At 40.2% G+C, this 17,222-nt stretch overlaps 3 protein-coding genes across 12 annotated transcripts in view; 2 read left to right on the forward strand and 1 right to left on the reverse strand.

Annotated features, from left to right (window-relative positions):
- The window catches only part of SOD1 (superoxide dismutase 1), a 1,049,346-nt gene that overhangs the window by 678,009 nt on the left and 354,115 nt on the right, over window positions 1-17,222 (reverse strand). The window contains exon 1 of one of the 9 annotated variants that reach the window (XM_050786078.1): window positions 17,202-17,211. The exons of 6 other annotated variants lie outside the window; for them this stretch is intronic. The gene's annotated coding sequence lies outside the window, so the exon portion shown is untranslated. Of the gene's footprint in view, window positions 1-4,865; window positions 4,876-16,211; window positions 16,223-17,201; window positions 17,212-17,222 lie in introns of those variants that run through there. 2 more of the 9 variants (XM_050786071.1, XM_050786095.1) reach the window with 2 other exon arrangements.
- The window catches only part of TIAM1 (TIAM Rac1 associated GEF 1), a 1,375,699-nt gene that overhangs the window by 566,751 nt on the left and 791,726 nt on the right, over window positions 1-17,222 (forward strand). The window contains exon 29 of one of the 2 annotated variants that reach the window (XR_007724594.1): window positions 6,971-7,024. The exons of the other annotated variant lie outside the window; for it this stretch is intronic. The gene's annotated coding sequence lies outside the window, so the exon portion shown is untranslated. Of the gene's footprint in view, window positions 1-6,970; window positions 7,025-17,222 lie in introns of those variants that run through there. 2 annotated transcript variants of the gene reach the window in all.
- Window positions 872-14,022, forward strand: LOC126951702 (60S ribosomal protein L12-like). Its single transcript, XM_050786067.1, has 5 exons — window positions 872-1,095; window positions 4,022-4,146; window positions 4,446-4,523; window positions 5,270-5,393; window positions 13,399-14,022. The coding sequence occupies exon 5, from the start codon at window positions 13,473-13,475 to the stop codon at window positions 13,968-13,970; it is 498 nt and encodes a 165-aa protein (XP_050642024.1). The 5' UTR covers window positions 872-1,095; window positions 4,022-4,146; window positions 4,446-4,523; window positions 5,270-5,393; window positions 13,399-13,472; the 3' UTR covers window positions 13,971-14,022.

Below are 17,222 nucleotides of genomic sequence, written 5' to 3' on the forward strand. Positions count from 1 at the left end.
AGCCCAAGGCAAAAGTCAGTGTGTTGACATCACATAGCTGTGCTATTGATTAGCTTTCCACATTTGGGTGTTTAGGAGCTGACCAGAAAATACTGCTGCTGTGCGTGTCTGCAGCTATCTCATTGTTGGTTGGGGATCCTTCAGTCCTAAGTCTCTTCTCTGTTCTGTGGAGTTGAAGCTGAAGGTTCCCAACACTTCTCGACATGCACTTCATTGTTGGGATAAACATGGCCACTTCCTCCTTTCACTGGGACCTAACCGTCTTGCTGTTCTCCACTGTCTTCCTAAACTACCCCAACTGCCACAGCTCAATGGAACTGCAGTGCTCACATCATATTGCTATGGAAGGCATGTGAGGAGCAGATGTTGACCTTAAGTTCCCCCTCACTGGTTTCAATTCTAGAAGCACTAGAAAAGCATGCAGAAGTAAGTGTTATTTCTCCAGAAGATAAGACTGACCATAGAACATTTATGGTATATAGTCCCTAGACTTGTACTTCATCTAGTATTGTAATTTATTTCCTTTTTTTTGTGTAATAGTGATAGCTGTAATTTGTAGTTTCTTGAGAAAGGGGAGGCAAATCCAAAAAGGTTAGTTGAGACTCTGAAGACCATCCCTATTTTGGGAAAGCTCAAGATGGTGGCAGCAGAACCCTAGTTCCCATTAAGGAGGCCTGAGTTTCCAGCTGCTCTGCTCCCATTTCCTTGTAGCAAGGCAATGGACATTTGAATAAGGTAAGCCATAGGTAGGTGTGTTCCTACCTTGGATTTTGACTCTGGGGCCATGGGGCAAAGAAGCAGTGGGCATTCTAGAATTCCCTGTCCAGGGTTGGCAGTGGTGCTAGTAAAATGAGGCCACAGTAAGAATCTACGTAGGATCTTCTACTAAGATTTTGGCTGTGATTCTGGCCTCCTTTTATTTTGTCTACTTCTCTGTGCGTAGTTGACTAGCCTTTGCCTGAATCTTGTCATCTACCCTACGTCCTTCTGATAAATTGCATTTTGCCTTCAAGTAACCAAAGTTGGTTTCCTTTACATGGAATCAAGAACCCTGCACAGCACTCCTGTTCTGGGGCCAGGACATTGACTACAAAGGTTAGTAGAAACTATTTTGCCCAGTACCTCTTTTTAATCATAGAAGAAAGTTTTCTTACAACTTGAGAATGAGACTTTGTGTCAGCTACTGTATATATTCCAAGTCAAGTGTCTGAAGCACTCAAAGCTTTCGCCACTGTGTTTCTATTATTCTAATGCTTTATGCTCTTAATGGCTAATCGTGCATTCCATGTAAGTGCTGATGGTAGAAACTTGCTCCAAATTCTTGTTTTGACTGGTTCTGCTAATACCTCTTTTACGTATTCCTGATGTAATTACTTGTGAATTCATGCTGTAATGAGAGAAATTCTATAAATATTCTCAGCTTTATGAGGGAAAACAATAACTTCTAGTGGAGAGTTATCCAAAGAATGTTTTTACTATTACTTAGGAAAAGGATTCTTTGGTTTGTCTTACTCCCAAATGTTCTCCCAGATTCAACAGTCAAAAGTTGTCTGTGTTGCTTTCCTAGGTATTTGCTTTCTTCTTCATGGATATTTACAAGAGGGGTTATGTTTACTTGGCATTTGGGAAATGTTTTCACAATGCTCATTTCATATAGCAGATTCTCATTTCGTGAATGAATATCATCTTGGTCCATGTGACAAAATCTCTGGAATGGTCTGTAGGGGCAGATACACTGTCAGGGCAGATCTGCTATCTTTCATTTGTGTATATAGAATTCCTTATGTATGGCATAGTGATGTGTGCATGCAAATGCTTATGTAAGTTAATATGATCACATTACAATATGTTAAATACCCAGAATTATGTCAATAATTAACACACAGTTGCAATATGTAACAAGAAGCAAATTCTGAATACATAGAACATTTATTCAGCAAGTATTTACAATGGCATCTTACTAGGTGCGAGGCAGTTTGAGGACAGCTAAAGCTAGCATGCTTTCCACTCAAGGGATTATCGATTTAATTGGGGAAACTTACAGTGTCACTGGAAGTTTATACTCTAACAGCTTTTATGGGATTTTAGTCAACCCACAGATATAAGCTTCTTGTTGGCTTACATGTTCCTGGCAAAACTTTGGAAGTAGGCATTTGGAAGCAATAAAACAAACATCTTTTAAAGGTTTTAGGTTCCTAGTACAAAAGTCTCTGATATCTCTGAACTGAAATTCTAAGGCTGACTTCTAAGCTATTTTCATAGTGACCCTAAATAGGATAACGTTTTGAAATCTGAGGCCTGAAAGGGAACAAAAATAGGAAATCGGAGCATCTTGGACCTGGAATGAAGCCCAGATCATTTGGCTTCACCAGGAGCTCAGAAACTTGAGATCATTTGTATGTGAGAAACCCCTGACTTGACTGCCATGGTCTTTTTTTTTTTTCTTTCTATTCCCCTCCCACCCCATTTTACTCTTCTAGAATCCCAAAAGATACCTGTTCTGGGCCTCAGTGGTTTTGGGTTTAAAAATTTTTTAGGCCGGGTGCTGTGGCTCATGCCTGTAATCCCAGCACTTTGGGAGGCCGAGGTGGGTGGATCATGAGGTCAACAGTTGGAGACCAGCCTGGCCAACATGGTGAAACCCTGTCTGTACTAAAAACACAAAAATTAGCCAGGCATGGTGGCATGCGCCTGTAATCCCAGCTACACAGGAAGCTGAGGCAGGAGAATCGCTTAAACCCAGGAGGTGGAGGTTGCAGTGAGCCAAGACTGTGCCATTGCACACCAGACTGGGCAACAGAGCGAGACTCCATTTAAAAATTTTTTTTGTTTTAGTAGAAGGCAGAAATACCAGTGCTACTTGGGAGACACCCACCATTGTTCTAGGGAGTGAACTGGACCTAGACTACCTCTTCCTACTGATATCACCTCCTTTTCCATGGCCTTCCTCTGATTGTGGAGCAGTTTTCTGTAAAGGGCCACAGAGTAAATATTCTAGGCTTTGTGTGCCGTATGCACACTCAGTTGCAATTACTCTACTCTGCCATTGTAGTGTGAAAGTAGCCAGGGTGACACAAACAAATAAGCAGGGCTGGGTTCCAATAAAACTGTATTTATAGAAGCTCAATTTTGAATTTCATATAATTTTCATAGGTTATAAAATATTTTTCTTTTGATCTTTTCCAACCTTTTAAAAATTATTCTTAGCTCACGAGTGGTGCAAAAACAGGTGGCGGCCTGGCTTACACGAGGGTCTGTTAGTTTGTCTATCCCTCCTGTGGAGAACCATTATGGAATATTTCCCTGAGGAATCCTAGTTAGAACTGATGCCCCAAGAAAATCAATGCAAAAGAAACATAATCGGCCAGGCGCGGTGGCTCACACCTGTAATCCTAGCACTTTGGGAGGCCAAAGCGGGTGGATTACCTGAGGTCAGGAGTTCAAGAACAGCCTCGCCAACATGGTGAAACCCCATCTCTACTAGCTGGGTGCAGTGGTGCATGCCTATAATCCCAACTACTCTGGAGGTTGAGGCAGGAGAATCGCTTGAACCTGGGAGGCAGAGGTTGTGGTGAGCTGATATCACACCACTGCACTCCAGCCTGGGCTACAGAGCGAGACTTTGTCTAAAAAAGAAAGAAAGAAAGAAAGAAAGAAAGAAAGAAAGAAAGAAAGAAAGAAAGAGAGAGAGAGAGAGAGAGAAAGAAAGAAAGAAAGAAAGAAAGAAAGAAAGAAAGAAAGAAAGAAAGAAAGAAAGAAAGAAAGAAAGAAAGAAAATCACGTCAACACTAATTAGAATCCCAGAATTTTAGGAATTACTTTTCTCACATTACTACATTTAGAGATGCTCAGGTGGTGGCCTAGAGGGACATGACTGCCTCTTGTGACCTGGTTCCTCCTGATTCATAATTGTTAGCTTCTCTGTCCCATGCTCATGCAGAGACCCAGGGCCCTGGACTACATTCCATATTTGTTTATTCATTAAAACAATTCTTTTCTTTATTTTCCTTTCTCCTCTCAGTTGGGATTCTCCTGGGGTGGTGATCTCCCAGCATTTGCGGAGAGATAGATGCCTGCTTGCCAAGTGGCCTTGAACCTCAACGAGGCTTCCCAGGGAGAATTTTGGATGAAGACCTTTATAAAGGGGTGAGGTAGCTGCTCAAACTCTTGAGTCACTGCTGTGTCATCTTTTATAGGTTGCCATCTCTAGTACAAGATGAATATGAGGGTGTGTGAATGTATGTGTACTTTATAAGAACAAAATCGGTGATACGTTTCCCTATAGCTTTATGAAGGGTGGATCAAAAGGAGTGAAGCCCATAGACTGAAAATAAAAATGAAATTCAGATTCATCATGGCCCAGCTTCTAGCCACACATCAAAGATGTTTGGTCTGCTGGCTTGGCTTAAGAACACACTTAAGTTATTGTATAATTTATTTCCCAGAGTGAAGATTGTAAGCGTTGAGGGACTCGAGACACTGTGAGTGAGAAAACCAGTTTTCTTTTGGATATTCATCTGAAGGTAAATAATTCAAAGGTAAATTTAAATGTGTGGGATAAATAGTCTACCTCTCCCGAATACTCTTTCCTATCTCATTTTTGGTTGATAATTCCAAGATAGTGCCTCAGCGACTCCCATATTCCAAAGCGCAAGACTGGGGACTCCAAAGTCCCCGGAACTTGCAAAGGAGGTGGCCAAAATCCTGTTGTGTGGCCCTTAGCTGACCTCCTACACAAGGCCATGAAAGAGGTCGGGGAGTCTGAGAGAAGAACCTGGAGTTTGGAGAGAGGATTGGTTTGGGAAAACTTGGGCTTCGAGTTTCATTTTTCACCCAAGCTCCAGACCTCTCTTGCCCACTCTTCACCCCCTAACCTAAAAATGATTCACTTTTCTCAAGGTGAGAGAGGTGGCTTTAAGGGGCTTATTTGCACAGCTGGAGCTGTGAACCCTGTGATGAATAACATATGCCTACAAAAGCAATCTTCACAGGTGAGAGGCTGGCTGGACCAGCTGTGGCAGCTGAGGACAGGGCTGGGTTTGGGCCCGGTGTCCTCCGTCTGATGGTGGGTCAGACGTTTCTGTCACCTGGGGGCCAGATGAAGGCCACATGTCAAGGCAGCAGCTTGGGGTTGTTTTAGATCCTGCCAGCAGGGCTTCCAGGAGGAGCAAGAAAATATCAACAGAGTGGGGTTGGAGGTGTGCCACTAGACGCCAGGACTGAAGAAGGAATTCTAAGCTCTAAGCAAAATACATTTGTATTCATCAAGGTAACTACAGGTGAGGGACCCCCAGCTTGGAGATGTTGTCCAAAGAAGACGGAAAGCATCCTACAGCAGCGTTGTCATTAAACACCAGCAAGAACCAAAGCCAGATCACAGAGATGCCCCTCAAGTGAGTTCTTTCCTGTCTCCTTACCTCTTCTCTCCTCTTTGGCTCTGGTCCTAGAGGAGTTAGAAGCCATAGCTGGGAGGGTGAGGTATTCAGGGCAGAGGCCCTTCCTCCTCTCACTTTGAAATAAAGTCTGGAGTTTGACTGTTATACAGGATGTTATATTTAATTACTGAAATGAAACTACCCTTAGGAGTGTAAGTGAATAGAGGGCACTTAGTAACCATAGAGTGAAGGGATGTCCTATGGGGTTTCATACAAGAGTTTACCAAGAGCAAGACAAGATTTCATCCACAGGCAGAGAGAATCAGCAACACAAAATGGCCTTGACTAGCAGGGGGAGAAAATAATAAAGTTGGTTTTGATTGTTCCTTGCCAATATCACCTATTTAATATCTGGGTTACACCTATAATTTGCAACAGCAAATTACAGGTATATAAAATCTCAGTTTCCTATAGTTTTCTTGTCAGTGTTACAGGATTAGACTCCCATAGGAACAGAAACTTTAAACCAGAGTCCTCTGTAAATTTTTCACAAATATTTTTTGCTTGTTTGTTTGTTCTTTGATGATTTTAATTTTGATTTCCAAACTGAACAAATTCAGCCTAACAAAAGAAAACCACAGGCTAACTTTATTTACAGAAATAAATTCAAAAATTCAAAGGAAAATATTTGCCAAGGAAACCTAGTGATGATCAAAAGGAACAGCACATCAGGACTGAATAGTTATTTCAGAAATGAAGCATGTTTCTATACTATGAAACCTATTAGCATTTTTCAGTTTGTTAAAGAAAAAGAGAAAAATTACATGATTATCTTGCCAGGTACAGAAAAAGCAATTTATAAAAATTCAACAGATATTCCTGGTAAAAACTAGGAAGAAATAGCCTCTTAAACTTAGATAAAAGGTATCTGCCAAAAGAGCAAACATCTTATGTAACAGTGAAACACTGGGAGCATATTAATTAAAATCAAGAGCTCTATTATTACTCCTGATGGTACTGCAGATACCAGTCAATGAAATATGATGGGAGAAATAGTGTACAAACATTGAAATGGAAGTGATAAAACCACAATCATCTCTAGTTGCTATGATTTTCTACCTAGAAAAGCAAAGGCAAACTGAAAAGCTTTTAGAACTAATATGATAATTCATTGCATTGCCCGAATGTAAGACCAAACATTGAGCTCACAAATTTACTGCTATCTAAGAGTAGCTTATAAGAATAGATGTTATTCATAATAATAAAAATATCAAAATGCCTAAGAATAAGTGCAGAACCTCAGAAACACTGAAATGTCTAAGGATAAACCTCAGAGCCTAAGAAGCTTACAAGGAAAATTAGAACACTGTATTGAAAAACATAAAAGAAGTGATGAATAATACACAGTATTTCTGGATGGGAAGACAGAACTGTAAACTGGTAATTTCTTCCTAATTTATAAATTCAGTGTAATTCCAATAACTTTTTTTTTTTTTTTAGATTTTTCTTCAAGTAAACATATGCTTTGGGCCGGGCGTGGTGGCTCATGCCTGTAATCTCGGCACTTTGGGAGGCCGAGGCAGGTGGATCACGAGGTCAGGAGATCGAGACCATCCTGGCTAACACAGTGAAACCCCGTCTCTACTAAAAATACAAAAAATTAGCCGGGCGTGGTGGCAGGCACCTGTAGTCCCAGCTACTCGGGAAGCTGAGGCAGGAGAATGGCCTGAACCCGGGAGGCGGAGCTTGCAGTGAACTAAGATCGTGCCACTGCACTCCAGCCTGGGCGACAGAGTGAGACTCCGTCTCACAAAAAAAAAAAAAGGAAAGAAAGAAAAGAGAGGGAACTTTCCACAGCAGTGTGGTTTTGTGTGGTTTTGGCACAGAAATAGAAAACTAAATAAATGGGATAGAATTGAAAATCCACAGAATAATGTGTCTTTTGTAATTAAGCATTTATGAATGGACAGTTTCATAAATGATGCATGGACAATAAGGTTTGAAAAAATTATTCTATACCTTATGCCATATACAAAAATAAATTCCATATGGTTTAAAGACATAAAAACACCCTATAAATATAATAAGAACATGCAGGACATTTTAATAACCTTCGAGTGGCAAAGATTTTCCTAATTAAGACACAGAATGCAGATACTATAAAGATATACAGTTTAAAATTTTAAACTTGCCCATAAGCAAAGTTAAAATATAGGTAGCATAATGAGAAAAACAATATAAATAATAAACAAAAGATTAATTTCTATAATATATAAGGCATCCCCCAGTCAATAAAACAAATTACCCAATAGAAAAATGGACAGTGATAAGGAAAAATCTATTCACAGTCCAGGTGAATGTGAGAAATCAGTAAGCTAACTTAACCAAAAAATGCAAATTAAAATAACAAAAAATGAGCATTTTTCATCCATTGGGCCAGCAAAAATAATATTTATGTTAGAGATGGTGTGAAAAAGTGAACATTTGTTACATGTTATTGATGGGAATGTAAAGTAGCAAATAATGCTTGAAGGGATTTGGCAATTTTCACCTGAATTTAAAATACTGATTTCCCTTAACCTAGGTTTTCTATCACACAGAACATTTACATATATGCACAAAGAAAAACATATAAAATTATTTATTTGTTAGATTAAATAAATTGAAAATAACTTATATGTCCATCATTAGAAATTGGTATGAATGAAACCAATAAAAAGAATCCAATAAAAAAATGAAATAAAAAGAATCAAGTAGATCTATAGGTACTGAAAGGAAAGGAACTCCAAGATGTAACATTAAGTAAAAAAGTTACAAGTTTCAGAGTTTCAGAGTAATATGTGTCATATAAATTAATGTTTGTAAGTGTAAAAAGATACCTACATCTGTATCTGTAGCTATAAATCTGTATTTATTCCCATGAATGCATAAAGAAAGTTCTAGAAGGATACTCTGATTGCCTAAGGGAGTGGTCCTATTTTAAGAGGATGGAATGGGTAATTTTGTCTCTTATATCTAATCCTTTAAAATTTGAATTCAAAAAAGAGCATGACTTTTGTATTACTGTTGTAATTTTAAATGTTGTTACTCTACTTGCCCTTGTATGCACTGGACAAGAAAAGTCCTGGGCTTTCAATAACTCCCACTCTTCCTGCAAGGGAAGTGGTGTTTTTAGCAGCCCTAATGGGTTTGCATATGCCTGGGGCTCACCTCCCTAGGGGCTCACATTCAACTGCTGGTCCTGCTAAACAGAGCTGCAAACACAGCTGGATGAATCTGAATCACAAGCTCATAGTAAAGTAGAGAATTAGAAAGTGATTTAATGATTTAGAATTTAGAACTCTTGTATAGAATACAGAGTTGTGGAGAATTAGAAATAAATGGTTTGATCCAATGTTAGAAACTATTATCGACGGAAAGACCCAATAACTACAAGAATTGTGAATAAAGCAAAAATCTTAGAAACTCAGAGTTACATAGAAATGTAGAGCCATCTCTTTGGATATTTCCATTTCACAGACAAAGAAAGGGAGCTGACTTTTGGTGATGGAAGAAAGGGATGGACTTTTGGTGACTTCCCACAGGACTCCTGAATCCTAGTGCTCACTTAACTGTAATATCCCCAGAGCTGTTGTTGTTGCATGAACTTATAAGGGAAACCATATTATTAGGAAAAGTATTTCTATTAAAATAATAAAAAAGGAAAATGCTTAAGCAAGAAAAAAACTACAGACATAAACAGAACTTTCTATTTTATTCTTCTTCAACTTGGCCTCACCAAAGTATAAGAAAAGATTTCATCGGTGATGAGGAACATTGAAGACACTAGTAGGAAGGCCATGACAATGAAAAAAATTCTAAATATGAATATTTCCATAATAAAGTGCCATAAAATAACTGTGGGAGAAGACTAAGCATGAGATTATGGCTATTGAGAATAGAAAGAACTGATTCCACTTAGACAAAATGAGAAGAATCCCAGAGACAAATGAGAAAGTGGGTAGGGTAGGTAAACTTATTTCATAGCTAATCTTTGATTTTTCAGGTTCAAAATTTGACTTTAAAAACTATGCAATGCATTAAAAAATGAAAGAAAAGAAAGTGGTAAAGCTGGCCGTGCAGGGGATTGAAATGAAGCCCCATACATTTTCAGCTGCTGTGCAAAAGTTTCATCATAGGCCGGGCGCGGTGGCTCAAGCCTGTAATCCCAGCACTTTGGGAGGCCGAGACGGGCGGATCACGAGGTCAGGAGATCGAGACCATCCTGGCTAATATGGTGAAACCCCGTCTCCACTAAAAATACAAAAAAAAAAAAAAAACTAGCCGGGCGAGGTGGCGGGCGCCTGTAGTCCCAGCTACTCGGGAGGCTGAGGCAGGAGAATGGCGTAAACCCGGGAGGCGGAGCTTGCAGTGAGCTGAGATCCGGCCACTGCACTCCAGCCTGGGCGACAAAGCGAGACTCCGTCTCAAAAAAAAAAAAAAAAAAAAAAAAAAGGTTTCATCATAAAACTGAGCATCTATGCTGTGAATGCGGAGTATTTTTGGTTACTATGAATAATCAAATCTCATAGTATATACACAGTTTAGTTTAGCACATACTTTTAATGGACTTCATCACCATACCTTTCCTAGAATGCTTCAGAAGGAACAATCCTAAGTACTTGAGTTTTATCTTGTGATTTTCCTGAATCTGAATTTTTGCTTTCAGGATCCATCTGCACCTCCCTTCATTCACTGGAAAGTGGCTGTTTCTAAAGTATAGAAACATTCTAAAGTTTGCAATGCTCACACCAATCACCAATAAAATATGGGTTGGCCACTTTTCATGTAAGGGCCAGATAGTACATGTTTTAAGCTTTGTGAGCCATGAGGTCTCACAACTGCTCAGTCTGCCTCGTCGCACAAAAGCAGCCTCAGACACCACGTAAACGAGTAAGCTGGTTGGGTTCCAGTTATCTTTTGTTTAGGGAAACTTACATTTCATATAATTTTCAGATGTCATGCAATATTCTTCTTCTTTTCGTTTTTTCTTCTCAATCATTTAAAAACGTAAAAGCCATTCTTAGATAGCTGGTCGTACAAAAAGATAGTGGGCTGGATTTGGCCCACTAGCAGCGGTTTGCTAAGCCCTGACCTAAAATCTTAGAAAGAAGGCAGGGACTACAGGCGCCCGCCACCTCGCCCGGCTAGTTTTTTGTATATTTAGTAGAGACGGGGTTTCACTGTGTTAGCCAGGATGGTTTCGATCTCCTGACCTCGTGATGCGCCCGCCTTGGCCTCCCAAAGTGCTGAGATTACAGGCTTGAGCCAGCCACTCGGTAAGGCTGAGGCAGGAGAATGGCATAAACCCGGGAGGCGGAGCTTGCAGTGAGCGGAGATCCGGCCACTGCACTCCAGCCTGGGAAAAAATGAGCGTGTGTTTATCATGAAACTGCTTTAATATTTTTTTCTTTGAAGGATCAGGAGGGAGACTGTTTGCATTGCTATAATGATAGCAGTAATAATGGTCAATATTGTATTTCTATAGCACTTTCTTTGTGCCTGCTACTTTTCAAAGTACCTTTACCTTGAGTGACTCCCTTAATTCTCACAGTAAACCAATGAGATAAGAACCATTATTACCATGCCCATTTTGCAGATAAGGAAACTGAAGCACAGAAACTTTAAATAATGTGCCCCAAATTCTTAGTGTTAGTAAAAATAGTAAGGCTGAGATGAGAACTCAGGCAGTCTAGTTCCAGCGTGTGCACACTCAACTTCAATGCTAGTTTCCAACTTAATTTAGTTACACACCCTATGAAGCCCACTGTGTGTCTTTCTGTTTGAATATTCTTTACAAGGTCTAGATAATTTAGTAGGCTGTTTTCGTTGAGAAATCTGTCCATGAAACAGTATTGGAAGTGAGAGGGTTGGGAAAATGCTAAGTAACTTTTTTTTTAAGTCAATACATATTTTAAAAAAATTCTTGAATAACATAATTTTAGCAGGCAGATTGAAAATCACAGGAAGTCTTCTAAAACATTTCAAAAATGAAAATTAAAGAAGTTTTATTTGCTTGATTAATTGACACTGGAGTTAGGAAAGACTTTAGGACTTTGTGTGTGTATTATTTGAGTTAAAAATAAAAAATGCTATTGAAGTGGGGTTCATTGGGGGATGGTGTCACTATGTTGTCCTTGGAGAACCCAGCAGGCCCCCAAGCATCAGAGTGTTTCACTTTCTCTTTTTTTTTTTTTTTTTTTTTTTTTTTTTGAGACGGAGTCTCGCTCTGTCGCCCAGGCTGGAGTGCAGGGGCGCGATCTCGGCTCACTGCAAGCTCCGCCTCCCGGGTTCCCGCCATTCTCCCGCCTCAGCCTCCCTGGGACTACAGGTGCCGCCACCACGCCCGGCTAATTTTTTGTATTTTTAGTAGAGACGGGGTTTCACCGTGTTAGCCAGGATGGTCTCGATCTCCTGACCTCGTGATCCGCCTGCCTCCTCCTCCCAAAGTGCTGGGATTACAGGCGTGAGCCGCCGCGCCCGGGCATGTTTCACTTTCAATTTAACTTGGAAGTCACTAAGTAATCAAACAAAGACTACAGCCAATAAGGAGAAAATTGGTTATCAAAGCTTTCAAGTCTATGAAGAATTTCTCAGATAAATCACCAGTTGTTTTAAGTTTTTGAAACAAGCTGTGTCTTATGTGTATGAGTATGTACTTGTTGGTAGGGGGTAACTCATTCATTTATGTGAGGAAGACAAGATATACTCTCTAAAACTGGTTGGTTCTACTGAATTCTTCTGTACCTCTTTTGAGTTGATTAATATTTGGCAAACATTCATTCCTTCTCCAGCATCTAATTACTTCACTAAAAATGATGATAATGTTACCAAACTCACAGGCTGGTTGGAAAGATTAAATGAGATAATGTATGTGCATTGGAAATTGTGAAAGGATAATACATATATTAATCTCTTTTAATAAAGCCAGTGGAAACGACAAATCTAGCTGTACCTCTCTGTTTAAATGTAAAAGATCTCTATTACTGTCTGCATCAGCAAATTCAGATAAGACGTTCACTATTTATATTTTCAGCAAGAGCTGGAAAGCAACTAACAGCGTAACTGCTATCAAAGATGGTTTCAGAGATCTGTGAAAATGGATATATTCGTTTTAATTTACACCGAGGCATGCAGTGTCAGCATCACCTCAGAAATGTCTTAGGGGATAGATTTTATTAAAATATTTGTTTTATATTCTTTCTAATGAGAAGCATTTTCCCAGCTTTGATCTAAACTTCTATTTTTTAAGATAAAAACTCATCTGTTCAAGTGAAAAATGTGCGTGGTGATATCTGTAGGAGGAGAGGCATGCTATTTGATAAAAACCTCAACACTTTTGGTAGTTCTTAGCCAGGTTTAACATTAAAAAATAAACTGAAATTTTATCCTTCAGCTTTGTGTCCTTTAAAACTGCCAATATTATTATTTTCAAGGTTAACCTTTATTTTTAGTAGGCTACTCTGTTATTCTCTAAAATTAAATTATTGGCTTTCTTTAAAATTACTTTATTTTTAATGGGATAAATTGTCCTTATTTGCAGTTTCAAGATGGATGGAGTAGGCTAGGCGCAGTGGCTCACGCCTGTAATCTTAGCACTTTGGGAGGCCGAGGCAGGTGGATTGCCTGAGCTCAAGAGTTGGAGACCAGCCTGGATAACACGTTGAAACCCTGTCTCTACTAAAATACAAAAAATTGGCCAGCCATGGTGGCGTGAGCCTGTAATCCCAGCTACTCTGAAGGCTGAGACAGGAGAATCAGTTGAACCTGGGAGGTGGAGGTTGCAGTGAGCTAGGATCGCATCATTGCACTCCAGCCTGGGTGACAGAGTGAGACTCCATCTCAAAAAAAAAAAAAAAAAAAAAAAAAAAAAAAAAAAAGACAAATGGGGTAGACATGTGTCTTGATCTGTTTTCTGTTATTATTACTGAATACCTGAGACTGGATAATTTATAAAGAAATAATTTTAGCTCTCGGCTTTCAGCTTGGAGGAGGCGAAGGTGCAACTTTCTTCGGTAGTCCCGAATCCGGGTTCATCCAATACCAGCCGCCTCCACCATGCCGCCGAAGTTCGACCCCAACAAGATCAAAGTCGTATACCTGAGGTGCACCGGAGGCGAGGTCGGTGCCACTTCTGCGCTGGCCCCCAAGATCGGCCCCCTGGGTCTGTCTCCAAAAAAGGTTGGTGATGACATTGCCAAGGCAACGGGTTACGGGAAGGGCCTGAGGATTACAATGAAACTGACCATTCAGAACAGACAGGCCCAGATTGAGGTGGTGCCTTCTGCCTCTGCCCTGATCATCAAAGCCCTCAAGAAACCACCAAGAGACAGAAAGAAACAGAAAAACATTAAACACAGTGGGAATATCACTTTTGATGAGATCGTCAACATTGCTCGACAGATGCAGCACCGATCCTTAGCCAGAGAACTCTCTGGAATCATTAAAGAGATCCTGGGGACTGCCCAGTCTGTGGGCTGTAATGTTGATGGCCGCCACCCTCATGACATCATAGATGACATCAACAGTGGTGCTGTGGAATGCCCAGCCAGTTAAGCACAAAGGGAAATATTTCAATAAAGCATCATATGACAAAAAAAAAAAAAAATTATTTCGCACAGTTCTGGAGGCTGGGAAGTCCAAAGTCTAGGGTCCACATCTGGCGAGGACTTTCTTGCTGTTGGGGACTCTCTGCAGAATCCTGAGGTGGTGCCGGGAATTGACGGCAAGGAGGCGCGTGAGTGATGGCCAAACTGGTTTTCATAACAGACCCACTTTTATGATAGCAAACCTCCTCCCTTGATAATAATCTGTTAATCAATTAATCCATTAATCCATAAGTGTATTCATCCATTCATGAAGGCAAAGCCCTCATGACCCCGTCCCCTTTTAAAGGGCCCATCTGTTAAGTCTGTTACATTGAGGATTAAGTTTCAGCTTGAGTGTTGGAGGGGACAAACATTCAAACCACAGCAGCATTAAGTTTTGGTCTGTGTGTTATTTGGAAGTAAAGCTCTTTGGGGGCAAAGTCACGCTGAGTGATTTCTGTTAGATGTAAACACACACACAGCAAAAGAGAAATGCCATCGAGGAGTGTCTTTGCTGCAAACCCTCAAATGGGGTTGTTCTTGCTTGCTTTGGAGACAAAATATGAACATTTATCAGTTATTCCAAAGATGACCAAACAGTCACTGCAAATGGATGTGGAAGAATCACATAGAATTTCATGTATAACTTTTGAGAACAAATTAAGTGGTCCTTGGAGTAACCTGGTACAAGGATGATTTGAGTAAGAAACAGCTCTTGAACACAGGTAAAATCTCATTTTAATGAATTTGAGGGAGTTGGAAATAGCTTTGTTACATTCCAATTATATGTAATTGGAAATGTACGTGTGTTCAATATATACAGAGCACGGAGGTAGTGCTATTTACTTGATTTAGTTTATCTAAATAAAGCAGGCATTTCATTTCTATGTCCTGGTTTTGCGATTTCTTAAAAAACAGCACGTCTTTTATCATCTTCCTTTTATTCTGTATCATGTTGAGGTACTTGCCTTGGAGATATTCCATCCCTGACCCCTAGTTCTGGTAATTTCCTCTCTCTCATTCCTTTCCAACCTTCTTTACTCTTCTGAGATGCTAATATAACAATACTGTAACAGTAGAAAGCACAATTCTGAACCATAGCGGTGTTTTCATTAAGCAATTTGGCTGTTATGTGGACAGGGACTTGTGAGCACATCTGTTCTACAGGATTTTTCATTTAATATAATTTTCTGAAACCACATTGGCAAAGCACCATTATTATAAGCCATCCCCAAGGACATGGAAATAATTTTGCTAAACAGAACTCTAAGTTAAAATGCTATTTATAATTCGGAGATTCTACTTGCATTTATTAGCTGTCTCCTTCCCAGCTATATGAAGATCAACTCTGAGCTAGTGTTATTTAGATGTGGATTTTGGGCTTTGTCCTCACCTAGTTATGGGGCTGGGCCTCATGGAGTCTGTTCCTTCTGAGTTATTTGACACATAATGGCAAGGCTGTTGGCCTTGGGTAGGAAGACAATTTGTGGAAGAACAAGCATTATTTCTGGCTCTACTGAAATTATATCTGTTAATCTCATTTAATAAGATTATGATCAACTGAGATTGCAAAAGGCAAGAGCGTGAATGATATCAGCTCAATATTTTTTCCATCAGTTTATTTATTTTTATTTATTTTTGAGATGGAGTCTCACTCTGTCACCCAGGCTGGAGTGCAGTGGCATGATCTCAGCTCACTGCAGCCTCCGCCTCCCATGTTTCAGAGATTCTCCTGCCTCAGCCTCCCAAGTAGCTGGGATTACAGGTGCCCACCACCATGCCTGACTGGTTTTTTGTATTTTTAGTAGAGATGAGGTTTCACCATGTTGGCCAGGCTGGTCTTGAAGTCCTAGCTTGAAGTCCTGCCTCGGCCTCCCCAAGTTTGGGGTTACAGGCATGAGCCACCGTGCCCAGCCTCAAGTAGTTTATTTGATTGGAGGGGTTAGTGTTATTAATTCCTTGAATCATATCTCTTGTTTCTTTTCCAAACTCTTATAAAGTGTATCTTAGACTGAGTGCACAGCAAAACTGTGTCTCTGACCCTTGCTTTCAGGTGGGTGACATGAAATGCAGACTGTAGTATTTTACGTCTGCCTGTAACTAGATTAAGGAAGTTTTCTCAGGAGAAGAAACCTGGCTGTAGGTGAACAGTCCCTGAAGTCTTTAGGATGGATTTGAGGCATGTTCTCATTTTGGGGCAATTCTATCTCCCCCCGTCCTCCAGGGGACGTTTGGCAATGTCTGGAGACAATTCTGGTTGCTAGAACTTGGGTGTGGTGGTATACCCTGTGAGTCAAGGCCAGGGATGCTGCTAAACACCCTACAACACACAGGACAGCCCTCCACAACAAAGAATAATTTGACCCAGAATGTAAGTAGAGCTGAGGTTGAGAAACTGTGAGATTTAGGTAAGAAGCTTGCTTGAACCTTAATAGTCCAAAGGCTGAATAATTACGACAATCCACTCTACGGACTTTAATGCAGCTGTTCAAGAGAGATACCTAGATCTGTATTTGTGGAGCTTATGATGATGTATTAAGTGACTAAAAGCAACTGTCTAAGTGATGATAATAATAATAAACAAATATTATTATTTATTATTTATCGCCAACCTTCATTGAGAACCTACTGTTGGTCAGGCATTGCACTAGTGCTGTAGTTATATCATCCAATGTCATTCTTCCAACCGTATGAAGCAGGCATTATTACATTATTACCAGTCCTGTTTTATAAATGAGGACACTGTGGCATGGGAAAGTTAGATAAAGTTGCCTAAAATCACATAGCTGGTAAGGTCTCATAATTTCTTTCTTTTTTTTTTTTTCCTGAGACAGAGTCTTGCTCTGTTGCCCAAGCTGCAGTGCAGTGGTGCGATCTAGGCTCACTATAACCTCCACCTCCTGGGTTCAAGCAAATTTTCTGCTTCAGCCTCCTGAGTTGCTGTGATTACAGGCACATGCCACCACACCTGGCTAATTTTTGTATTTTTAGTAGAGATGGGGTTTCACCATGTTGGCCAGGCTGGTCTTGAATTCCTGACCTCGTGATCTGCCCACGTCAGCCTCCCAAAGTGCTGGGATTACATGTGTGAGCCATCGCGCCCAGCCAAGTCTCAGAGTTTCTATACCTTGTCACTGTCTCATGCACATGCATAGAAACCATGATGTAATACTGGAGATTTTATAAAAAGCAGTCGTTTCCCCCCAGCCCTTCTCTGACA

Source organism: Macaca thibetana, chromosome 3 (assembly GCF_024542745.1).
Source record: "Macaca thibetana thibetana isolate TM-01 chromosome 3, ASM2454274v1, whole genome shotgun sequence".
Lineage (NCBI taxonomy): Eukaryota > Metazoa > Chordata > Mammalia > Primates > Cercopithecidae > Macaca > Macaca thibetana.

What these genes read in the sequence shown, in the direction of transcription:
- LOC126951702 (XM_050786067.1), top strand. Translation starts at nt 13,473, where the DNA reads ATGCCGCCGAAGTTCGACCCCAACAAGATCAAAGTCGTATACCTGAGG.